Genomic DNA, 26,800 nt, shown 5'->3' with positions numbered 1-26,800 from the left:
TTACAATGGTGAGGACAAGTCTCGATTTTTGCTGAAACATAGACTTCAGCTACAATGCTTGTTCAAACACTGTCAAAATGCATGTATTGCACCCAAAATGCAGAATATTGATTCTAGAGCAGCTGCAATCTTTTCTTTTTTTTCCCCGGCCTCATTTGTGTTGACCATGCAGCCGGTCATAATAGGAAATACAAAGACCAGCAAGCCAATACTGAAAATGGTCAACTAGACTTTACTTTTTGACATTGTAACAGGTGCAGTACGTATTTCTGATCTCAAGCTTCAAAACAAAGCAACACGCCACATATAGATGTGAATAATAAACATTTTACCAAACTGCTATCCAGGCGCTATGTTTTTTCTTGCACGCTTACTCAGCACAGTAACAGTGTGGCAATAGCTGTATTAGAGATTCGAATTCATGACACTATGCATATATGCTGTTTTAGCGGTTCAATGTGGCCTTGACAAGAGCAAAAGGACTTATGGTGATAGTTGGAAATCCCTACACGCTCAGCGAGGATCCCTGTTGGAACAGGTGAGGGAAGAATAAGCACTATACTGATACTGTGTGAATTGTGATGCATGGCAATTTTTGCAGGATTCTCGAGTTCTGCATCGCCAAGAAAGCGTACAGGGGAATGCCATACAGACCATCTAAATGCCGTCCAAAGGTTTCCTACGAGTCCAAGCCCCATCTCGGTAAGAAATTGGACTCCAATAGATATTATCTCTCACGGGTGCTTTTAGATCTTGTGTGCCAGTGCACTGGAAAGCTGTAGCAGCAAGTGTCTTTACATTGCTCGGATGCAGTCTTAGGAATTCAGCTTTACATTCGTAATACTAGTATACTGTAGGCTGTGTGCAACTAGTGGGTGACCATGATGAAAGCGTTATGGCATGTTGCTACAGTAGGTCTTCACTCACTTTATCTAAATTCCTGTACCATATTATATCACTCGCATTATGGTATCAAATTTCACTCTGGTAAGCTGGACTGCCTATTTGCAGGTAATGTTTAGAAATATAGAGAACATTTTATGCATGCAAGAAGGGGTCACATGGCTTGTGGGGACCAAGAAATCATTAAATAAAAAAGCGATTTTTGTTTTACTACATGGAGACCTACTTTTAAGTCTTGTAAGACGCGTGTTTCATTCGCAATATAGATTTGTGCAATGAGTACGAGCTGAATCTGAAATGTTTTTTTAATCACTTATTTAGCTTGTTGGAGCAATATCTTCATGATTAGATTACTTTTCATGAAATTCCGAGGGTGTTTTTCGGAGTATATCTTTCTGGTAAAAATTTGGCATTTATCGGAGTTTATTTCTAGTAAATTCTCAATTCTTCAAAATTCAGATTTTAGTTTTGCATTATTCTCAACATTACAATATGTTACATGAAACGATATCTGAACATGAAAACATCGGAACATGGGAGGTGTATTTTAGCGGTCTGAAACCCTTGAACGCACACACATTTACACACTAGCACAAACGCTTGAATACAAAAGTTTCATATATTTAGATGTCTTGCGCACTCAGTGGCCATACCTGCGTTGACATGTTTCAGTTTCAGTTTATTGAGCGCAATTGTCTCACTCTGTGCACGAAAAGCCCTTGCCAAAATGTGTGATGGGAGTGCAATCTACAAGGTATTGCTGACTCGAAGTAAAGTTTATAGCGACCGAACTTGATGTATGGATGACCGCTTAATGAGAACATGCCCTTTCGATAAAGAATGGAGCAGGGTCATGTTGGCCTTTAAAAGGAGGTTTGTTAGATAAATCCGAATTATGAAAAGTTATGCCAGCGAGTGTTCATTCGATTTTTTGGATTGATCTTATAGCACAGATCCGTACTCATAACCTAGAACAGCTTGAGCTGTAATTATTTTTTGCAGCATAAAGACTAAGCTGTGTATCACAAATTGCAGAGTGCAGTATTGTCACTTTTTGCTCTTGATTTTTTTTTTCTTTGTCAGTCATGGTACGAACATTGAACTTCAACCATGTGCAGAATGGCTAGTTATGATTTGATCTGGAAACAGTTTGCAGTGTTGCACTTAGTGCATATTGTAGTATCTAGCTGTCCAATCATGTGCATTTCCTGCTGCATGCTTTTTTTCTCTTGTTTTTAGAAACAGTAGAGAGATGGCTTTTTGTATTTCTTAAACCAGTTTACCTAACAGAAAAATGATGAAACCAGTATGAAAGATTACACAAGTATATTTAGTTTCATCAGGTTTGGACGTAAAATACACCAAATATCCCCACAAGCCATGTCTCCTTTAAGTTTGTTCGTGTAGTTAATGGTAAGCAAGTGGAAATCGAAAATGGTCACATCCACAGTTAGCATCATAGAAAGCACAGTACATCTTGGTAGCCATCAATTTCTATGGCTAAATGTGCTAGGGTTTCTGTCTTCGTGCATATATAATGTTGCCATCTTAACAATGTGCAAAAAAGTTATTTTTTTGTCAGAATGTATGGGCCCTGAAAGTAAAAAAACATTAAAACAGAAATAAAAAACAGAATTTGCTATTATTGGAACAGTAGTGCAAAAAAATAAAATGATAGAGATTCACATATCTCTGTAGTACTCGCAAGTGAATTAGTTTATTAGGAAAAAGTTACCCCAAATATAAGAAATCTTGTTAGATTAAGTATGCATGAATCTCGTTTCTAAAAAGCTAACATGACCTTCAAACAATAAAATAAAAATTTTCAAATAAAATAACACTTATTCATGTGGCTTGTGCTCAATTACAAGATATCAATTCTCTAATCTACTGAAGGGAGCTGTAAAATTAAAAAAGCCTCAGTATTTTAGTTAACATCAATGCTTTCAGTAAAGTGCCAAGTGTATTTTGTTGCAAAGAAAGTTGTCCTTTCGTCTACAACTGTCTCCTATATTTCTCGTGGCTTGACTGTCTGTTGGTTCTCATTAAGGTTGCGCCTAACAAAGAAACATGAGCCCTTAAATTCCCCTTCTTTTCGTCATTCACAGTGTGGATTGTTGTATGTGAGATATTATTGGTCAGCTACCAGCCCATAAATAGATCACGTGCTAAGTGATGCCAGCAGGCAAAAAAAAGTGTTACACATTCATCGTCATGTCAACGAGCGGTGCTGCTGAACGCTCCCAGGTTTAAATGCAGATACATCTTGTAAAGTAGACGGTTCGACGACTACCAGCATAGCTCAACTGGCAGTGCAGCGGACGAGTTATTTGAAAGTTGCAAGTTCGATCCCTGGTGGTGGCAAGTTGTTTTTTTAATCACTTTAATTTCTTCACATTTATATCATATTTACTGCAACCAATGGCTTTTGCACTTTCCTTGGCTTGAATGTGTGATGTTTCTTATTAAGGTTGTGTCTAACACATGCACGCACACACGTGCACAAAAAAAACAACTTAGTTTCCTTTCTTTCACTCAAAGAACTTGCATATCTCAAAAGTGATGTTTGGCACACAGACATGACTTAACTACTGTAATTTCAGGTTTAATATATAGTCGAACTCATTTTTAAGACACACTGTTATAACAGATAATTGAATATAAGACACACTTGCATGCTTGCATTAACATAGGGGTTCTTAAGATGTGTTACCCTGGGTGCATACATGTACCCTGCTTATAAGAGACACCTCATATAAAAGAAAAGAGTTATTCCCCAATGCATCATGTCTTCTAAGGGGGTTCAACTGTAGTTTGTGCCATAAAAGAGCCAATACAAATTTAAAAAAATAATGCGCAAATATTTCTTCATGCTAATGCCTGCCCAACAACATAGCCAATCTAAAATTTCCAGCAGATGTCGTACATTGTGGAAATTAATTTCATGTGAGAAAGCAGTCAGCAGGTTTGTTTAGTTGTTAGCGTGCATATATTTTTTACTTGCATATTTTTGTTATCGCAATAGAATTGCGATACTTTGGTGTGCTGTGTCTATTACTGTAAATTTCTACAGCATGCATATCTGCCGTCTGCTGCCGACGTTTGAATTGGGCTGACGGGCCTGTCAAGCTGCTTGTATGCAGCTTTTGTCGTCAGCCTTTCAATGTATTCACGATAAATAAATAAAGAATACCTCACCTAAAAAAAAAAAAAGTAGTCCCGTATCACACTCTTCAAGCCAACTGTTACGAGGTGGACTGATATCCTTTTTTCAAGCAATCCCATAATGCCCTGCGGGCGCGCGGAGCACTATGGGAAAAGTTGGTACGCCGAGAGATCGAGCTCTTTCTCCGCCCGCTGCTCGTTAGCGCCGTGCAATACAAAACGAAAAGAACATGCCGCTGCTTGTTGAATAGGGTCCAAGTACACTTGCTTATATATCTGAAACATGAAATGAACACTTTTCACACATGAAAACATTTCACACATGAAATGTGAAATGAATAACGCAGTCAGTGTGTCACTGAACGGGTGTACATGATGAGTGGCATGCGAGTTGTTGCGTACCGATACTTTTGGTCAAAACATGCTATCGTGTGGAATGCGAGCTGGAACACTGAATTCATAGTTATTCAGTGATGAACTGCTCATAAAGCGTTGTGGCTCTTATTGCCATCGCAGTTTGATTGTGTCGTTAACACAAGACTGTGGAGAAGTGTTAGAGCTATAGAATTTTTAACATTTTTATGGACAAGTCGCGCGCTGAAAAAAAGAAAAGTAAACACATTCTACACATGTTCAAAGACGAAGGGATAGAACTAGAATTCACATGCGAGATACCTTGCTCTAATCATTTGCGATTTCTTATAAATAAAATGCTTAAGTGTGTGCAGAGCATGTTTGCTGGCAGTATATTCTGCATTGAGTGAGACCACGATTGAATTTTGGATTGACGCATTCGAATGTTGTTCAGTGAGGAATGATGATATCGTACTTATGCTCGGCGAAGAAAAAAAAACTTGGGCACATTACATGAGCAAGAAGGCGCGATGTCCTGCCTTTATCATATTGCATCGGTTCGTGAACAGCTAATTTGCACTGCAAAAAAAAAAAAATCAATTCAGACGACCTTCACTCGCAAAGAAACTAGGAATGTCGCCGTTAATCCATGCACACGTTTTGCACAGTCTGAAAGGAAGTTCAACGCGATACAAGGAGAGGGTTGTGTTTTCCACACCATATGCTTAACATTTCTTTGTAGAGCGCAAAAAGTCGCAGGGGTCTGCAGTGGGCATAGAAAAGTACTATAAGAGGCATGCCAATTATTCTTTCAATTGTTGTGCAAGAGTTGCCAAGCGAATTCCTCTTGTGTTAACATATATAGATCGGTCAGACTGGTTGACTTATCAACACACATACAGAGCATCAAAATTCATTGAATGAAGTCATCTTATCTCACCTTGTATGTTCAGTAATTCAAATGCAATTTCACCTTTGAAGTCCTGGTAATCTTTCAGTTACCCTAACCAGATGACGCGAGAAATTTCGTAGACATATTATAAAGAACATCGCACCTTGTTTTTAAGTCAATTAACCTTTGCTATCACTACAACACAAGAAACTTACTTAATTAATCAACTGTAAACACTTGCCTCGATTGTTAGTTTTTTGTACCTCCTTGTGACATGCGCGACTTTTACCCGCAAAGAAACTAAGAATGTTACAGTTAATCCATGCACACGTTTTGCATGGATTAACTGAGAGTGAGAGTTACCGGCGTGCATATTTCTTTTTTGGTCCTGCTTTCTTTTCGCCCTGCAAGCTTTATTACAATCTGCAATTACAGTGCCAAGAAAAGTTGGTAGATGTACATATTTGCTGCGCACGGTGCACAGTAGTCTAGTGAATGTATGTTATTTTACAGAATACCTGTTATTTCTGAAGCACTCTTTAAATATACCAAAACCATGCAATTTACTCGTAAACAGCATCAAAGGACATTGACTTCTAATGCAACCGTGAATTTACAGACAGTGCTTGCACTTTTTGGGCCACAAAGTTGTACTGTTTTCTATGTTGAAGGTGGAATGATGCTAAAGGATAATAATAATTAACTGACGGGCTAACTGACGCTTCTCAGCCGCTCAGCTGGTTGAACATGAGGACAAGTGCAAATCGTTGACAGGCCATCGCACCCAAACACTGCAGTTTGCGAGTGAATCAGGCAGTAATATATCACACCTTGCTGAGTTCACTTGATTTCAGAAGCACTGGCATGGTGCAAACAGAAAGTTGAAGCATGAGGCTTGTGCGCTCGTCTTGGCGGCTGCTGTGGTGTACCAACTTTTCCCATAAATGCTTGCGCGCCCGTCAGCGGCGCTAATGCGCTTGAAAAAGGTCTATTTGAGTAGCGTGCATATCCTGGGCTTAGCAGGCAAGTTGACTGCACTGGCATCTATAGGGTACTTCATTGCCTGATGCATTACTGAACAGATGTCACTTTCATCTAAAGGAAGTTTGAGCAGCATTCATCGGCATATTTTTGCTGCAATGAGCAACGCCAGACTATGTCTTGTTGAGTTATAGCAGTACATGTGCATTTGTGTGCCACTTAATGTGAAATTTTGGCAGCACAAACTAACAGCACACAGAGAGAGTAAGACAAAAGCAAAGGAAGACTGATACTGCTAAAATTTGACAGAAAACACACACACACACACACACACACACACACACACACACACACACACACACGCACACACGCACACACAAAAGGGAAAGAAGTGTATACTTAAGGGCTCATTTTTCCGTGTTTTGACACAATATTAATAAAATTTAACAGACAATAATGCCATGGGATGTATAGGGGAAATTATTAGACCCAATTCTAATGTAAATGCTAAAAAAGAAAAGTGCGTGAAAAGCAAAGATAACTTGCCGTGAGCAGGAACCGTACCTTCGAATAACGCGTTCGATGCCCTACCAGTGAGCTATGTATGTATGTATGTATGTATGTATGTATGTGTGTGTGTGTGTGTGTGTGTGTGTGTGTATATATATATATATATATATATATATATATATATAAAAGGAAAATGCAGAACGGATGGTCCACCTAAATCAAGTGTCGCTGATAAACGAGATCTCACAATTCAAACAGTAATACATGCTTTTTTTTTATGAAGAAGGCTTCCGCAATTTCCCCATTTTTCATGTCATGATTAATTATTGCGCAGAACAAGCATGCGTGAAAATTCAGGTATGCAACCGCACATTGTGCAGTGGACAGACAAATGCAAACCTGGTGTGGACTTTAGCGTATTGTAGTGCTCACAAAGGTACACATTCAGGCAGTGCCCATTCTGCCCGCGACATACCTGGTCACAAGACAATGGAATGCAATTAACCACATTTGATCAACAGTTCATGAAATAATCAACATGATTAGGAGAGTCCTTCTTAATGAGGCATACCTTCAGTTTGTATGTAAATTTTCGAACATGGCTGCTAAAATTTTCAACTGGCAGAAAAAACAAATTAATGTTCTACTTTTTGCACATTTCTTTAAACTTGTGCAGAAACCCATGAACCTACAAAACTACCACAAACCACTGTCGCTTTTTTTGCAGTTTGATTAGGGCATCCTCTGTTTCTATGAGGCAAAACCTTTCAAGTGGCAAACAGAACATTGGTCAGAAAGCCTGCATTTTGCAATCTACTCGTTTGTTTTGCAAAAACATGCCATTTTGCAGTTACACAACTTCTTAACAGCTGGCTTCAGAAGGTCAACTTCGGCAACCGATTTACTACGTTAGAATGCAAAAATGAATAATCTTAAATCAATTTTTTTGAATGAGAACATTAAAACCAGCATAAGTGATTTGCATGAAAAGATAGCTCAAGATCAAGAAACTGCAACATAGTATTACGTTGCAGAACTTCATGCGTAAAATGACGTCCATGCCCTTTTTGCTTAAAGATTTCTAGTATAATCTCGGTTAGGTTCAGCTCCATGGTAGCAGAATCTACTAGCACGAGGTTCATATACCTGAAGATATTGATTGCAGGGCTACTCACCATCATCTTTAAAACCCAATCCAAATAACTTGAGATATCGCATGGTTCAGGTGCTACACGAGAGCCAATCAAATGCCAGATTTTTTACTTAAAACTTACTGGCCCAAATTACGAGTCGAGTGCAGGTAAAAAAGGAGTAGCCCCATAAATCTGTCAACACTGCCCGCCCATTACTGATGAATTTGCCTGGGTGGTACACTTTAAAAGTTCAGGTTATCGTACTAAGTAAAATAAGTTGAGTATATCAGTGCTAAAATCACTGCTAATGGACATTTTTTTTGTTTAAGAATTTGACAACCTTGTTAGAGCCTTTTACAAGAAAAAGGTCCTGAAACTTCAAGGTGGACAGTTGAAATTGGACAAACAATTTCTATCCAAGTGCCACGTTTCATGATTATCACCTGAAAGAGAACATCCAATTTGCAAGTTCTTGGTTAAAAAAAAGAACTTCCAATGTAGTTTCTAGCTTGTTTAGCTGAAGACAATGAAAAATGTGCAAAAAAATGTAATTCTGCCAGCTAAAAAATTGCAGCAGCTGTGTTTGAAAATTGACATGCAAAGCAAAATGAAAGTAGGCCCCATGTAAAAGGGTTGTGGGTTGATCATGTAAAAAGTGTCACGAACTGTCGACTGAATGTTTTTTTTTTTTTTCATTCTATTGTCTTGTGACAGGGTATATATTGGGGCAGACCGGGCACTGCCTAAATGTATACCTGCATGAGCACTACAATGTGTTAAAGTCTGCACTAGATTTACATTTGTCTACCCATTGCACAAAGTGCAGTTGCGTACCTGAATTTTCATGCCTGTCTGTTAATGACGCAAAAGAAACTATAAATATTGCAGAAGCCTTTTTCATAAAAACACAGCACTTTTAGATTGAGATTTCTCTTTTCTGAAAGACTCTATTTCAGTGAACCCTCGCTCTTCTTTCACTTCCCCTCATGGTTTTTTTTTTTGGTGTGTATTTTGTGAATAAGTCAGCGTCAGTTTGCACTTGTTTGTGTCCAGCTCTTTCTGTCACGTAAGGTTCTTTTGTCAAAATTTCCATAGCCCACTTTTCAACTCTTCTAGATTTTTTTGTGCCTCATTAACTCTTCCAACTATAACAAACCATATCTCTTTTTTTTGTATGATCCAAAATCTTTCAAGTTTTCTCTGTATTTATTACTGTCCTGGGTTCATACAGACTGAATAACCCGTGATGCATGCTAAGAGCCATGGCATCTGGGTACCTTTGTGCCATGCCGGACAGTCACGACACGGCTAGTCAGTCTTGCTCATCATACTAGCGCCCTCTTACACCAATTTCGGCTTATACGAAGTTAAGGAGTCTACCATGAGTGCCTAGGTAGATTGTTGGACACTGTCAGTGCCTCCGGTTCTCTCTCACACACACACACAAGCACACAATGCTGTTTAATACAGTGGGTGCATCGGTATGGCAGATTTAAGAGTATTGCATATAGCTCCAGTTTACCTTTCTGGTTACAAATTGAAGCTGGTACAACTGTGAAAGGAACTATGCGATAAAATTCACTAATTTTACACTTTTGTTTCAAGCTACTCAACAGGTGAGATGGTTGAACAGGGCCAATGCTTTTCTCTCTCATTGTCATGGCAATTTAGAGTGGTTTAAGGTACTGAAACAATTTTACCATTTGCAGAAAAAGTACCCGATGAAACTGGTGATAACATTGTGATCTCTCAGAAGACTCTACAAGAAGAACCACGGTGGAGGCAGGAACTGTGATTAGCAGCCATTTTTTGCTGTACAATTCTTGAAGGTTTACTATATTTTTATAAAGATTTTTTTACCTGTTTTTAATAAAGTGCATGCCTCGGACAGTTTATTTTTTAGTTTTTACTGCAACGAAAATTTCATGTTACACACACACACACACCAAGTTTAGCATACCAAGATGCCAATTTGCACATCTGCACAGTGTAAAGACATGCAGAAATCACAGTACGTATATACAAGTATGACAGCCAGTACAAATGAGAGTATCTCTTGCAGTTTGTGTCAACAAAGCACTTTTTTTAACTGCAAAAGCATAGCACCTAGAAGATGTAGAAGTACAGGAATGCTACAAAAATGAGCACGGACACTGCAGCTATTTTTGCGTAGGTTGAGCGCAAATGCAGATATCTTGCATCCTTCTTGTACTTCTGTGACAGAAGGGACAGGTTGCTGGCTTTGCTGTCCAACTCTGCGCAGAAAAAATTGTATTACAATCTGGCACATCAAATGGAAGAGCATCGAAATATGGCTGTACATAGTGTTGAGATTAACAGTTAAAGTAATTAGAACCTTGTATATGCCTGATAACTAATGTACGGCAGTTTAGTTGAACAAAGCTTCTCCACATATTACTATAATAATGACTGTTGGGGTTTAGCATCTCAAATTTGCATTGCCATCATGAGATGCCACGAGAGCAGCTGAAGGAGTAAAGAACTTTATTCAGTTAATTCGGCTGAGTGAGTGATCTGGCAATGCCTGCAAACAACCAGCTTTGCTCTTCAGATGGCCAATAGTCAAGTTTGCAGACAGTGATCGCAAAGTATTGTTCTCCCCCCCCCCCCCCCCCCCCCCACCATAAGGCACTTTATAGGGGGCATGGTGCTTCACATCACTCGCATTAATGTTCAGGTAGATTTATAGTTCCACATAAATAGTATGTGGTTGTATTCTTTTAAATAGACGTGTCTTCACACTGCTGTTTATTACAGGCAGAAACAAGAATATTTGGGTCATATACAAACTACAATGTTAGGCGTTGAGTATCGCATCTGAAAACCTGCAATCAAAATTCACTATACTGGAAACAACACCAGACGGGCAGATAAGAAGCAGACATGCTTTTTGTCTGAAATGCACACTTTTCGTGAAGTGCACATGAATTTTATTCAGGATTTACCAAAGCAATAACTGTCAACACACTGTTTTTAGAACACATTTGTATGTTGTTAATGTACTGCCCCAAGAGATTGCCGAATGGTCGAAATTTTCGGAGCCCTTCACTACGGCATCTCTCATAATCATATGGTGGTTTTGGGACATTAAACCCCACAAATCATCAGTCAATCAAGAGATTGCCAAAATTACGTCTACATAGCTTTCCTTCAAACTAGCATTTATGAATACAGTTTACCCCTTTATAAGAGACATGCACCGGGGAAGAATTCTTATCTTTTATATGAGCAAGCTACCATGTATGCATTTTTTTTTATTAATCTGTATTACCGTGCAGGCACACTGGTCTCTCTTGTACCCATTTGTCTCTCGCATCAGCGTCTCTTGTAAAGTGGTTCACTTGTACTATACCTTCTCACATTTTAACTGGCAATTATTAATTGCTCTTGCATTTCTTGGTTAACCTCCCCATAACTAATTCCTAAAAAAATTAAGAAAACCAGTTGTAGATTTCAGACAGAGGTACACAACTACCAAAAAGATTCATTCGGCAGAAACCTTACCAGACATCTTTCAGAGGGAGGAACGAAGCCACTAGTCTTGCCTAGATTAAATGCAGAGACCAAGCGAGTTTCCTCAATCACAGCTTTTACCAAAACTGGTCTTACATACTGAATGATGATCACCCAGTCTCACTTCTACAAATAAAGTTTGGACTGCAGCTTAGGAATTCGCCCAGCTTCAGCCTCGATAGGCTTCAAGAAATTAACTCAAATACTTACATTTTAGTTGCAGCTGTGATTCTATGTCATAATTTTTGTGTGTGTGGAAATGTTCTTGGTCATATAACATGCTAATAAAAGCACTGTCAAGATAGCAGATATTCGGGCTTGTTGGATCATGATATTCAGGTTGTAAGGAGCAGGTGAATGCGGGATAGATGACAGGACTGATAGTTTGTGCTCAGAATGTTGCCTGTCTTTAATATGTGTTCGTTCCTTAAGTGCTATAAGTCTAAAGTATCTTTAGCCATTTATACACGTTCCAACATGTTATTTAGGCTGCTTCGAGGCGAATGTATCGGTTCGACAGAATCATTCGAAACCATCGCTACACTTGACGTTCCTGATGAATCATCGGAAGTCAGCGCCCTCTCCTGTAGTTCCGTGAATGACCCTTCTACTACAGACATTTTCAACCGTGTCATCAACGAAGGCCTAAACCCACAACAGAGGTGTGAGCTTTTGAGCCTCCTTGACAAGTTTCGGCCATTTTTTGACAGTCACAGCGCTACTTTAGGTCGAGCATCTACCGTATGCCACCAGATCGACACAGGTAATCGCCCACCACTACGGCAGCGACCATACCATGTTTCGCCGACTGAACGCCATGTCATCGATGAACAAGTAGGTGACATGCTAAAGCGAGGCGTCGTTCAACTATTAAACAGTACTTGGGCGTCACCAGTTGTTTTAATTAAAAAGAAGGATGGCAAGATACGCTTTTGCGTAGATTATCGTCGCCTAAACAAAATAACACGAAAGGATGTTTATCCCTTGCCTCGAATCGATGATGCCCTCGACTCTTTACAATGCGCAGAGTTCTTTTCCTTCCTTGATCTACACTCTGGGTACTGGCAAGTGCCCATGAATCCGGATGATAGGCCAAAAACTGCCTTTGTTACACCAGACGGCTTATACGAATTTAACGTGATGCCATTCGGCCTATGCAATGCGCCGGCAACATTTGAGCGCATAATGGACACTATCCTACGAGGCCTCAAATGGAACACGTGTTTGTGCTACTTAGACGATGTAGTGGTATTCTCGCCCGATTTTCCCACGCACCTTCGTCGCTTGGAACAGGTTCTACGCTGCCTCTCTGCAGCAGGCCTCCAACTCAACTTGGAAGAAATGTCACTTTGGAGCGCGCAAGCTGACCATTCTCGGACACGTCGTGTCGAAGGATGGCGTTCTTCCTGACCCCGCTAAGGTACGTGCTGTTCGCGAGTTCCCGCGGCCCGCGTCTCTCATGCAGCTGCGCAGTTTCATTGGGCTTTGCTCATACTTCCGCCGCTTCGTCCGGGATTTCGCCTCGATCATGGCGCCTCTGACAGACCTACTTCAGGGAGACCGCAATCTATCTGCGTGGTCTCCAGCCTGCGACAGTGCCTTTGCGAAGCTCCGTGAACTGCTTACAACACCACCCATACTGCGTCATTTCGATTCAAGCGCTCCCACAGAAATCCACACAGATGCTAGTGGTGTCGGTCTTGGCGCTGTACTTGCCAACGAAATCCTGGTTACCAAGAATATGTTGTTGCGTACGCGAGCCGCACTCTTACAAGAACAGAAGCAAATTATTCGGTAACTGAGAAAGAATGCCTAGCGATTATCTGGGCCATTACAAAATTTCGGCCTTATCTGTACGGCCGCCCTTTCGATGTTGTTATCGACCACCACGCGCTCTGCTGGTTATCCTCCCTCAAAGATCCCTCAGGACGTTTGGCACGATGGGCTTTACGGCTCTAAGAGTACATCAGTGTCATTTATCGCTCAGGCCAAAAGCACGCCGATGTCGAGGCTCTTTCGCGTTTGCCTGTTTCTACTGATATTGCGAGTGTCTCCATCCAAGACAACTTCCTTCCACTATCAGGACCCATCAACATCACTGCGAAGCAGCGCAAAGATTCGTGGATTGCATCTCTGATGGATTACCTATCTGAAACACTCGCCCACCCGCCATCTCGAGCGCTACACCGACAAGCCTCTCACTTCGCCATCCGTGATGGAATACTTTATCGCCGCAACTACCACCCTGACGGTCGCAAATGGCTACTCGTCATACCCAGGCATCTCCGTGCCAGCATATGTGCTGCTTTCCATGCCGATCCGCAGTGTGCGCACGCCGGTTTGTTTAAAACCTACGCCAGGCTACGTTTTCGGTTTTATTGGCGCGGCATGTACACATTCGTTCAAAAGTACATTCGATCTTGCACAGAGTGCCAACGCCGCAAGCACGATCCTAGCCGTCCTACTGCACCAATGCAGCCGTTACCGTGCCCAGTGCGACCATTCGACCGGGTTGGAATAGACCTTTATGGTCCTTCAACATATACATCAGCTGGGAATCGCTGGATTATTGTAGCGATCGACCATCTCACGAGATATGCAGAAACGGCCGCTCTACCAGCCGCGACGGCACGTGACGTTGCATCTTTCCTGCTGAAACGTTTTGTTCTGCGTCACGGCGCTTCACGTGAACTTTTGAGCGACCGAGGCCGTGTCTTTCTCGTGGATGTTATTCAAGAACTTCTTGCAGAATGCCATGTGATTCACCGCTGTACTACCGCATATCGCCCACAAACAAATGGCTTGACCGAGCGTTTCAACCGTACTCTTGGCGACATGCTTTCATTGTATGTCGCCTCCGACCACACCAACTGGGATCTTATCCTTCCCTACGTAACGTACGCTTACAACACGGCACTTCAAGCAACGACAGACTTTTCTCCCTTCTTTTTACTGTATGGTCGAGAACCATCATCTCCAATCGACACCATTTTCCCGTACCGACCCGACTCATCCGAAGGCACACCAGTTTCCAAAGCTGCGCGGTATGCGGAAGAATGTCGGCAATTAGCTCGCACCCTTACAACACAAGAACAAGGGCTACAGAAATTTCGTCATGACGATGAACGGTCCAACTACCAATTTTCGCCCAACTCTCTTGTTTGGCTGTGGGTGCCTCCCAGTGCTGCTCCTGGTACCTCTACAAAGTTTGTCAGCAGGTACCATGGACCTTATCGCATCATAGAACAAACTTCCGCTGTTAACTACCTCATCGAACCCCTCACGGCCACTGGGGACCTGCGTCGCCGAGGCCGCGAAATCGTACGTGGATCGCCTCAAACCATATCACGAACCACTTGTCCTCACGTCACTTTAGAACACTTGCTTGGCACCATCTTCAGCGAGGGGGAAATATGTAATGATGAATGTAGTGGGTCATGCAAATCTCGGCAAACACATTGTCAGTGCTAAGCACAAGACGCTGGGCCCGGACTGTCACTGATTTCGCTAGCTAGGCCTACGCTCCTACCTGGTCCCGAATAACAGTTTTGACTGTCTCAGTTCTTTATTATAACTAATAACTTATGTGGCTGTGATAGAGCCTTGTAATCAAGCAGACCTAATGTTTTAAGAGCTCAACTCTTTAAGCTCGAGGTAAAACATCGGGTGTCCAGAGAAAACCCTCTGCACCGCTGCTTATCAGCAGCGCCCACCAATGGAGACGGTCCGTGAAGCCGCCATGCTGTGCTTGCCCTCTGCACAAGCCAAGTACGACCGACGAAAGGCCTGCGCGTCTACAGGGGGGTGCCACAGCCAGCTTTACAAGTTCGCTCTGGCGCTAACTTGACAAGTGTTTTATAAAGCCTTCAATAATTTGTCAAAAAAAACGGGCTCACAAACTATGCTATCAGAACTCTCTTATATCGTTCAACATCAGCAGAAGATGGCCTTGATCAATACGGCTGCAAATTTCAATGTACCAAGATGAGAATTGTGATGTCACTACTGTCATCCAATGCACAGTAACGGCAAACTCTTACTGGGACTGGGCTCTGAGCTGCTGTTGAAAAGCAGTTGGCCTGCATTACCTAACACGAGAAGTATATAGCAGAAATTATTCAAACTATTCACACTACTATTCAGTAGGTGCAATTGTTTCCACAAGATACATATGCGTGTGTGTGCTGTCCATGATACAGCAACAATTGAATCTTTTTTTTTCACTAATGCAAACGATTCAAAGCACAACCTGACTTTTTCCCAAACTTCTAAACTCAGCTGAATTTAACACACCGGGGAAGGTCATACTGCCCACACTGAAATCTGACTTTTTGGCACAGATTATGCATGGTATATTGCTTCTGAACTACAGATGCTACAGCAATACATAGCTTGAAGTTTGGTGAGGGAATCTAAACATAACATTGTTTTTTAGATGTGCTACCTTAAACTCTGCTCCAGTATTTCATGACACCAATAGCAATATCATCCAGAAATGTTGACCACAGTCGCCATGGCAGCCACATTTAAACGGGCAAACACTCATGTACTCGAATATAGGTGCATGTTAAATAAACCCAAGTGGTCTAAATTAATAAAACGTCCCTCACTAATGTGTGCCTAAGTGAGAGGTATTGGCATGTAAAAGACCCAGAATTTAATAGGGTCAACCACAGGGTATTCGAGACAAGTTTCTGGGAGAAGAAAGTTGCAGAGTAGGTACCTGAAATCACTGATCCCCTTTGCAGCACGTCGTCAATGTTCTGTACCATGATTCGCTGAACATCTTTAAGTTCAGAATTTAGACTACTTAAATTTCTTCTCGCTCTAGAATCCATAAATGCCTTCTTTGCCTTTTGAATGTAGGTATCTGAAAGCAACAGAGAAAGTTTACACAATGCACTCATTATGAAAATAATAAATTACATTCTAGTTCCATTTATAGATCCATACAATCCTCAAAATTCATACCTGTAACCATACAAAATATGGCAAACAAAATTTAAACTTAAAGTAACTGCAACTCTTAAAAGGTGCCAATGAGTATTCATATTGATACGTGTCTGAACTTATTTAAAAGGAAATTGAATTAAATTTATTTGTTTCTAACTTATGAACCATAGTATGTTTATTGTGGTGTCATCTGCCTGTTGCATCCTCCCATTGAGTTTCATTCTACAAAACGAAGGGGAATCTGGTGCTAGCATTTATGGCATAAGAATGACCAGCTGGGCGAGCTGGTAATGATCAATATTATACTGCGCAAAAAACGGAAGGAAACGCGAAAGTAGAAAAAGGACAGACAAGCGCAGGCTCTTTGAGCGGTGCCTAAACCCCCCTGAGAATTATGGGAAGCACAGGCTTCGGGTCTGCTCCCAACTGATGACATTCTTGAAATTCGCAGTGCCTGTTTTACAGAGTGTAAACCAAATTCAGATAAACTTATTAGAAATAGAAATTCATTCTTTTGTACATAAAACTTATTGTAAAAAGTTTGGTGACCAAGACACTGAAGTGAAACCGATATAAATTCAACCACAAGGGTATTATGCATCGCTCTGCAATCGTATTTCAGATTTGGTGTTACCAAATCATCAATTTTCGCAACTGAAAACAGATATGTGCATCACGCTACAGTATTCATCTATTTATGGAAATAAAAATACTGTTAGCATCTGGCCCGCAACACTGAACGTATTTTCTTATGTGACACCAAGCACATATGCCCTTGCACAGAACTATCTTGAAAGCAGCAGCACATACATTGCGTGTCTCGCTCCCCTATGATTCAGCGAAGCATGGCAGTGCATCTGTCTACTGCTCTTCATCGTATTGCAGCCAAGCTGACCGCATCTTGGCAAGACGCACTTATATATATGTGTGTGTATACACACACACACACACACACACACACACACACACACACACACACACACACACACACACACACACACACACACACACACACACACACACACACACACACACACACACACACACACACACATATATATATATAAAACAAGAGTGAAATCTACACAGTCCCCTGCCCCGATTTTTGGATGCTACGTCAGCACAGAGTGGCGTGTGAGACACGCTTTGCTAAAACTGTCAAATACAACCTGTAAAGCCACAACATCACATTAAGCTACGAGACCTAGCAAGTTTCAATCGGACAGTTTTGACAACAAAAGCACCGCTTGAGTGCTTTGTACTTCATCCCACTACCCATGCTAGAGAATGCCTTACGCATTACTGGGGCAGGATAGAGCCGCTTGCACGCAGAACGAAACAAACTAGAAAAAGGCTTGTAGACAGTTGGCTAGCAAATAAAATATAATCTGAAGCCTCTACTTCCTATCATTCCGATGGCCGCTAAGTGATTGCGCACGAGATTCCCCTCAAGTTTAATGGTGTGACACTCCACGCAAGCCTATACGACTCCAGTAGTGCATTCGAGATTCTGTGTTCATACTGTTATATGTACAGCGATCTATTGCATGATGTCAAACTGCTGAGAGAGAGGAGCAGAGTTCTTTGTCAGGCCATTTAGCTTCTAGCCCGTTTCGTTCTTCATAACAAAAGTAAAATAAACTTAACAAATACATAATTGAATTTTTAGTTGAGTGTAATGATACTAACATATCAATTCTTAATACCAAGAACTAATAATGATTTGAGTGAATGGGTGTTTGTACGACTGCTTACCGAACTCAATGTAGCTGTATGGCCTGTTCACAGAATTGACCTTGTTGCCATACTGACGGTTGAACTCATTTTGCAGATCTTCAAGGAAAGAAAATGCAAGCCTCTTCGAAAACGACTTCTCTGTGAGTACTAAATAGCACACTCCGTTCTCAATCAAGTAGCTTAAAAGAAAAAAAGAGACAAAGAGGCATGTCAGCGGGTACAGTTGCCCATTTCAAGCAAAACACCAAAAACGTTTTAACCATGACATGTTCAACACTGTGGATATCACAAGTGCCATAAAAATAAAGCTGACCATTTCACATGCAATTCAGAGGGAAATAAACAAATGCACGTAAAGACGGTATTGATTGGTTTATAGCTAACATTGGTTTGAGCAGCAGTACTTGATACGAGAGATGAACTACGGGGGAATGCAGCACTGCAATTACTGTTACATTTCCTGTTGGTGACTGTACGTGCCTGTTTGTTCATTTAGTCACAGACATAGAAATAGAATTTCAGTGGTTAGTACAGCGATGTCCTCTCTTTGCTTTGTCGCTCGCTCGTATCCTGAAGTTCCACTGCTCAAACCAATGTTACCCAACTAAACAGCTGCTTAAAATGCAAAAAAGCAAAAAAAGCTGAATGCAATAAATTTTAATGTTTTGCTTAGCACTACAAGGCAGCAAAAGAGCCCCACTATAAAAAGATGGCACAGCCCAAAGGAAAAAAAAAGTTATCAATCATTGAATTTACAGAAGGTACCACAATCATCCTTGTTCCACACAATGTTTCATTGCACTCTTTCAAGGGACACTAAAGGCAAATGACAATTTACGTCAGAGTTAAAATTCAATGACGTCTAAAACCGCAATATTATCAACAGCAGTGCCTCACTCAGCAATTAAGCTAAATGTATTACATTACGTGCCCACGAGTGGGGAGACACTTGCGAAATGATCCCGATGACGTGAGAGTGTCCGACTACAATTAATAGTAATCAAACTAATTGCAATCAAAAATAACTTTCTGTGTATCAAGAGGAGTAATAAAATGCTGCTTGCCCGTTTCTGCTTGATTTATAGAAAAAGTAACTACTTGGTGTTACTATGGGAAATGGCGCGAGTGGTTAAAAAATTGTTTTCGGCTGGATAGGTGGTGCCATCTAGCGGAGCCCAGTTGAATCAAGCAAGCAGAACCATGATCTTCGAGATGGCAGAAAATTGTTCAATGGCCGTAGTTGCTACTGTGGCTACTTTTGCTCTGCTGCTAGAGGTGGTGCCGACTGCATAGTAAAGGTGGGCAACGTTGGGCATGGTAACAGTGAGGCGGGGGATTTAAAGAGCACGAACGCAATTCGAACGATTAATACACGATTTTATTTCCAAATAATCACTTTCTTGGCACAAAAGTTGTACTACAAGGTTTCTGGACGGCTATGTTAACAATCAACGGCGACTTAACATTTGCGTTTAGTGTCTTTTTCAGTCGTTACGCTGAATGACCTTCAAGCATACAATTTACCACAAAGGTAAATGAAACAAAAGACACCAAAAACATGCTGCAACCTGCACCTTTACATTTGAACTCACTAAATTAGACTAACAACATAAATTAGCGTCGAAAGAGTGTTATGACTGAGTCCCATATGGTTGCCATGTTACTGACTGAACATGTACAATATATAGCAGTTTATAAAGATGAAATACAGAACTTCATCCTGCGTTCCAAGCCAAACACAGCCAGATTCCAAGTGTTTCACTTGATGGCCAATGTGCATAAGTGTGCAATTGTAGATAGGCAGCTATGTAATGAAAATAATTTCGGAACATTTTTTTTTACTATATTTCAATAATTACTTAAAGGTGCCCTGAACCACTTCTCTGGCTTGATGAGAAAACATATTCTGCAGGTAGAAAACTGAGCTTTGAACAGCCCGGGCAAAATTCGTAGTTGTGCACAGCACGTGGAGTTCACGAAAAGAGTTAAACACACCTTTTTTTTTGTTCATGCAAAGTGCCATTGGCTATCCTCTGATGCATCATGTAGAGTCCCATGAAGAGCTGCCATTGGCAGACAAGAAGTTTAGTCGCCAGGCGAACGAGTTTGCTTTTTTTTTTCTACTGTTATTATGCCTATCTTAATTGATGGAGTTAAACTAAACTGGCTCTGGAATACGAAAGTCTGCATTGTGGATTTTCATCAGAATCAATTCCAAGAACACAATGTCTGCTCAAGCACAGCTATGCCCGCCTACTGTGAATTTTAAATGCTGCATTGTAGGTGTGGCACCCCCACTGTGCTTTTCTGGAGATGGAAATCGGTAGAGATAAGCAAGGGGAATGTAGTGCTCCTAATACCCCACTAGCACAAAGATTTTTTAAAAATATATTGTTGAGAAGCACTTTACTCCACGGAAAGTGTTATTGAGTTTTCACAAATAATGGGTCAGGGCCCCTTTAAGGTCTGTGAAGAAAAATCTGTCTGCAGACTGTTTATGCAAACCAAGGAAATAGCATATGTCAGTAGAAAGGGTCTCCTTTCAGTGTCCTTACCAGGAACAGTGTGGCTACGGTTACGGCCAGACGTAACTGTAAGCACCGCAATTGTTATGTCTAGACATAACTATAGCCACCACAATTGTTACGCCCAGCCTTAACTATAGCCAACGGTAGTGCTACGTCCAGACATAACTATAGCCACTGCTTGTGTTACGTCCACGGTCCCACGGTGACGTATGCATCTGCTACGGTAACGTTTGGCGCTGCTGCTCGCCGAATTGAGCTGTCATAAGCTCAGATTCACCGATTTACCAGAATCACTTGTGTGTTGAAAGCTGCGTCATTTATTGTGCCGGACTTTTTCGCGTATCAGCAGCTCTGTTGAGACAGACCAGCTGACGAACTTTTAGAAGACGTTGCCGGTACCACTCTACCGTATCGGGTGCTGCCTTTTCGTTAGCTTCCTTGAAGCGGTCAACAAGCGGAGCAATCATGATGAAACCCTGCCCACATCGCGGTTAGTGGTAAACAGCGGCTCTCCAACTGGATGCAAGTACAGTTTGCGTGCCCGTGCTGATGTATAAAATGTTCACTAGGGTTATGCCTATATGGTAGGTACAGCTGTCCCGCGTCGCGATATGTAAATATCTTGTCGTCCGAAAACCTCATTCCCCTAGTTTAAATGGTGCACCCCGCGCCAATGTACTATCTATAAAGGTGCTCTGTGGAAGTATCTCTAAACGTTGGCCTGCACAGCCTTCTTGTAGCGCATTGCCACTTGTAGCAGCTTGTAGCCGCGATATTAGGCTACAGGTGACAGCAGCAATTTTGAAAGAATTTGTGATTTTAGATACATTATCGTGAATAATTCTTGGTTGATGACGTAGTTTGAATTATTTCAGAACCTTTCATTTATTTTGCACTGATATCGAGCATTGATAGCCTGTTTTAGGCATGTATTGACCACAGCGCGATCGCGTCACATCAGACAGTGCATGGACGACACGTACACTTGAAATATAGAGTAATATAAATAACGGTTATTGTTGAGTGACAAAAAGACATCCATCTGACTCGTCATATATATATATATATATATGTATTTAGGGGTGTAATGGTAAAAACATGAAAAAATCACCTCATAACACAAAACAAATTGTCACTGAGACCACAGAGTTTTCTGTGGGAAACTCTATGACTCATAGAGTAAATACACAGACTCCACAGGAAAAGCTTCCAATAGCACCCATGCTGGGATAATCTCGTGGTGCGCTTTCGTCGCTAACACTCACTATTTTGCTACAGCAGAACTGTACGGCGCTGTAGCAACGCAGTTTTGCGCGTCCGCTGTGGCCATGAAGGCTATTTTCTTTAAGAAAAAAAAGTATAAGCGACGCTCTTGGAACATTAATACTGCACTATTTTTAAAAAAATACTTGCGCAAAAAATTCCAAGTAAATGAATTTTTGGTAGGGCTTGAACCAACGACCACCCCATCCTGCACGTGCTGTGTTAGCAGACGCCACTGCTGCCGATCGGCTTGTTGGGTTTAACAAGCCTGTTTTACATTGTTGTCACGCTGGACGTAACTCGAACATGTTTTATTTTGGCGTCTGGACGTAACTTTAACAGCTTCTACCGTTACGTCTAGACGTAGCTTTTGTGAAAGGTGAAAGTTACGTCCAGCCGTAACAATGATTAGCTGCTAAGGTTACGTTCGTCGTGTGGTTCACAATATGCACTGAGTTTGATAATCACTTGGCAGTCTCGGAGGTTTGCTCGTGTGTCACTGGGATAATCTCGCTTTGCGGTGCATTTGCTACAGCAGAACTGTACAGCGCTGTAGCAACGCGGTATCGCGCGCCCACCGCGGCCACGAAGGCTATTTTCTTTAAGGAGGAGGAGGAGGAAAGAACTTTATTCAGAGTCCGGCAAGTAGATGGGGTGGGCGAATGGCCCCGCCTAGGTTACAGCCAGGAGTCCTTGGACCCTGGTGGCTTCCTCGGCCCGCTGGACGGCCCACATTTGGTCTTCGAGAACCGGGCTGAGCATTGCGGCTTCCTAGCGCGCGCGAAGGCTGTCACCAGAGGCCACGTACTCGTTATGGGCACTAATCTCTCAACATTCCCATAAGATATGCTCCTGAGTTATTTTCTTCAAGGAAAAAAATATATAAGCGGCACCCTTGGAACATTAATGCTGCACTGTTTAGAAGAACACTTGTGCAAAAAATAAAATAAATAAAATTAAAGTTCAGCTTGAACCAACGACCTCACCATACTGCACGAGCTGTGTTAGCCGACTACGCCATTGCTGCCAATCGGTTTAGGCTAGTATAACCAGCCGGTTTTGTATTGTCACGCTGGACGTAACTCTAACTTGTCTTAATGTTACGTCTAGACGTAACAGAGTGTGTAGACTCTGTACCAGGAAACGTTCGTACACACACAAAAAAACAAAATGAAGGCTAATATGAATGTCTGACAACTGTGCACAATTTTTTTTTATCATAGACTATGATTTAACAAGCTTCTATAAACACGACAACATCGTGTAATTAATTTAGCAAGCTTCTATAAACATAACTCCACAAAAATGTTTGATCATATCATGCTGAAGTGCAGGATAGCATAGTTTCATGCACACTAGAAACTAAAAAAAGTGAAAGTGCAAAATAAAACTCTCTGAATCCGCATCGCCTTCTTTCGGCAACTGAATGATCACGTAAAAAATTAACCAGGAAAGAAGTATTGCCACGCGGAAACCAACAAGGAAGCCAGGGAGAATAACTTACTGGAAGTTGTAAGGTCCTGTTTCAATGGTGGATCGAGAAAATGATTGATTATTTAGCTTCTTGAATAACATCTTTGCTTGGTTCTGGTATTCCGTGTTCCCTACGCCAAGTTGCTGGAAAGTGAAAAGTGGTACATCAAGGTGTGGACAGATGCGCCACTGTAAATGTTAGCACGAATCAACTTAAAACTAAACGGATGCCGACACATATTATCAACCTAGTCATACATTTGCGTGTCATCGTTTACGCGAAATCGCAGATGTTATCGGCGATTATTTCCCCCTCTCCCTCTATTTGTTTCTCCTTCGAATACAGACTCATGAATATGCCACATAAAAAAAAAAAAAAACTCCGAGTGGCAAAAAGCTTGCGCACCAAGGACGTTATTGGCACTGAGGACGGTCAATTCAGCGTACAAACAGCATCGCGTTAGCGTCCAATACGCCAACTAACGTGACGCATGAAAGACGCGAGTAAACTGCTTTTCAACGACAGCTCAATCGACATACCTGCTGGTCATCTTGTACAGAGGCCGACAAGGGCAACCCGTCGGCTACTCTGGCAATCATTGTCATAAGCACCATGTTGAAGCGGTGTTCGAGCCCACGAATCACGTGAAATGCGAACAGCCTCTGTATAATACCAGGAAAGTTTAGTTACGGGAGGACCATTTTCTACTGTGCCGGCAGTGACGCGCCCGCAGATGAACAGATGACGTGTCACCACTGTTGCCAGGAGGGCCAGACTCGCGGCAAATGCGGGGCCAAATCAAAAATGCCAAAACCAATCCAAACCTTCAAAACATCTTACGGGGTTTAAGGCGTTTGGGTGCTCTAGCAGAATGTATTTAGGAAACTGTGAGAGCGCCCATTCAATTATTTTAGAGCGTAGGGAACTGTGCAACATGGAGAACGAGAATGAAAGGGAAGTGTTTCGGTTCCCCCGGTGGCACGAACCTTTTCGAGGCAAAACGGTTCGGTTCACCCAATAGCCGCTTAAAACCGGCTTGACTTGGCTTAAAGTGTATGAATAGATGGCGTTAGAATCGGTGTGTTAAAAAACACTTTTCAGGCGATTCGGGCGTTCTTTATTCTGTGGTTCAGGTAGAGTTCCTCACTAGCTTGTGACACACAGTCTGTGGCGGGTTCATCGTATTCTAGTCGTGATGTTTTTTTCTCCGATGTTGGTGTTGGATTGGACTGTAATCTGTTTGAAATGGCGAGAAGCGCCTCTGCCCGTGGGGTCGTGGTCGCTTTCTGTTGTTAGAAAGTGATTCATACGCAAGTCGCTGCCGCTTTTCTTAATTCCTGTGATGTCGCCGTGTTTATCGAGTAGTGAACGTCATTCGCCCGAAGCACAGAATTAACACCTACCAGCCCGAAGTGTTTGCCACCAAATCTACAAGCAATGACAATGAGCATAAAATAAAGGCCTTTGGAACGCGATTTGTGAATATTTGTCTGATGCATGTACTACGTGGATGTATGGTAGGTGCATGCGTGTTGCTTGAGGACCGATCAAACAGCTCTAGAATGCTCTAGTAAAAGTTGACGCTAAAGTTCAGCTGAAGTGTTTAAAGTTTCTTGCAGCTAACCACAGCAACATTTCTTTGTCTATGTGATCAGACGGACGCTCGTTACTTGGCATGCCTTTTATAACGCAAAACGTTTCTTTTTTTTTTTTGTTTTTCATTTACTCAACAGTCCGGAAAAAATCGGGGACATTTGTCCCGACTGCGAAATTCGGAATTCGACTGCGAAATTCGGGACGGCTGGTAACACTAGTTTAGGCAAGTGTATAACAATGAAAAAATTGTAATAAAATAGAAATTTAATTGCTGGGAGCATTGTCGAGCTTCGATTGCTAACCCGTAAAGGTCTTTTTAAAAGTTAACATTGCCGCAATACACCAGTGTCATGGGGTGAAGTGCTTGCAGTGTATTGCAGTAAAGCATACATTATGCGCGCGCGTGTGTGTGTGTGAAATGGAAGCGTAGCACTGCTATTAGGCCTAATGCGATGCGCCGTGCTTTGTCTCATTACTGGTCATGCGACAGACGGCATCAGCACCAACTTCAACCTTTGTAAAGAGTCCATATGTTCCCCCCATAATTATTTTTTTTAATTGTGGCAAGTGATTCACACTGCAGTAAACTTCTAGTATATCGCATGAATAATTTAAAATTGTTGCATTACCCCTAATAAAGAAGTGAAAGATACCTGTGACAGACTCCTTGGTACTCCAGATTTTGTGCCATCAGATATGTGCTCTAAAATGAAAATGATCATTATTAGTGAAATATATACTCAGGCTAGGTATTGGAGACGATTGTGCATGTTTTGCAAATTTCCTTTTAAAAGCTCATGCTTCACTTTATCGGGCTTTCTTTAGTTATTAAGAAAAATAGCTCCCCAAGAATGGTCTAAAATTAAACACACAGTTCGTCATGGGGCAAGTTGAGCTTAGCAAGAAAATGATTTATGAAAACCATTCTGTCGCATAACTAAGAGCAAGCTTGTTTCAGGAAACATGTTGACCTGGGATGATGGCACGTGTTCACGCATCTTACAAAGGCTGCTTGTTGTTATAATGTGGCTGTAATTGGACAAATGTCTGTCATCAGGTGTGGAGATACATCGCATCTCTGATGATCAAATTTTTAAAGAATAGGTTTTCAGGGGATGCTAAAAACTTTTTTTGAAGGGGTGAGCATTAGAGAGCATTACTTTATTAATGTCTCCAATTTCATTAGGTTAGCACTGAGGCTTGCAGGTATGTTAAATGAGCATGGTCACTTGAGTAACACTCAGAGGTCAATAATTATAGGGTGAACAGCAAGGCATGTATGAAACAGGATTATGCAAATTGCAGAAATAGACATAATGAAGTTGTCGAGAAGACTTTGTTAACAGTACATTTACAGGCTTCATGCAGAATTTGTTTTCCAGCAGGGTGCATTTACTTTCGCTGATGCTTTCGATGGCATCATTGCAGTTCATAAGCACTGGTTTTACGGACTGCACGTGATGATCTTGTTTTTTCAAGGTTCATGTACTGATTAAAAGGTATAGAATCAAGAAACTTACATGCTGTCTTAAGGCATAATCAGGCTCACCATAGAGGTAAGTGGTGAGATTTTAGTTAGTTGTATGTGGGAGGTCTGTGTACATAACATCATAGTAATCTTGCAATGCTGTAGCTTTATTTGTGTAACGAGTGAAGCTTCTTTTCCTGTCAAAAATTTCTGCCAAGCAAACAAGTTCCAACAGTAGGATTTGCCCTTGGGTAAAGCAGGTGGTAAGGGTGAGCTTATTCAGAAGCCCTTCAAGAGTACCCACTAAAG

The 26,800-nt window shown here is 41.5% G+C and overlaps 2 protein-coding genes and 1 long non-coding RNA gene across 9 annotated transcripts in view; 2 read left to right on the top strand and 1 right to left on the bottom strand.

Moving 5' to 3' along the window:
- Nucleotides 1-9,833, top strand: part of LOC119161201 (putative helicase MOV-10) — an 89,734-nt gene extending 79,901 nt beyond the window's left edge. For all 7 annotated transcript variants that reach the window (XM_075879783.1, XM_075879786.1, XM_075879782.1 and 4 more), the window contains 3 exons: nt 450-538; nt 602-702; nt 9,648-9,833. In XM_075879783.1, coding sequence (XP_075735898.1) covers nt 450-538; nt 602-702; nt 9,648-9,733 — 276 coding nt within the window. In that variant the 3' untranslated portion in view covers nt 9,734-9,833. The remainder of the gene's footprint in view (nt 1-449; nt 539-601; nt 703-9,647) is intronic.
- The window catches only part of LOC142776317 (uncharacterized), an 87,309-nt gene that overhangs the window by 42,740 nt on the left and 17,769 nt on the right, over nt 1-26,800 (top strand). The window lies entirely within an intron of this gene.
- Sec22 (vesicle-trafficking protein SEC22) lies at nt 9,830-24,183 on the bottom strand. Its single transcript, XM_037413565.2, has 5 exons — nt 23,967-24,183; nt 23,458-23,570; nt 18,181-18,341; nt 16,196-16,342; nt 9,830-10,193 (listed from the first exon to the last, which is right to left on the bottom strand). Exons 1-5 carry the CDS (start codon nt 24,039-24,041, stop codon nt 10,045-10,047), a joined length of 645 nt encoding a protein of 214 aa, XP_037269462.1. The 5' UTR covers nt 24,042-24,183; the 3' UTR covers nt 9,830-10,044.

The sequence above is a fragment of the Rhipicephalus microplus genome, chromosome X, assembly GCF_043290135.1.
Source record: "Rhipicephalus microplus isolate Deutch F79 chromosome X, USDA_Rmic, whole genome shotgun sequence".
NCBI lineage: Eukaryota > Metazoa > Arthropoda > Arachnida > Ixodida > Ixodidae > Rhipicephalus > Rhipicephalus microplus.
The sequence above is the reverse complement of the archived record's forward strand: the minus strand, read 5'-3'. Positions and strand labels throughout refer to the sequence as shown.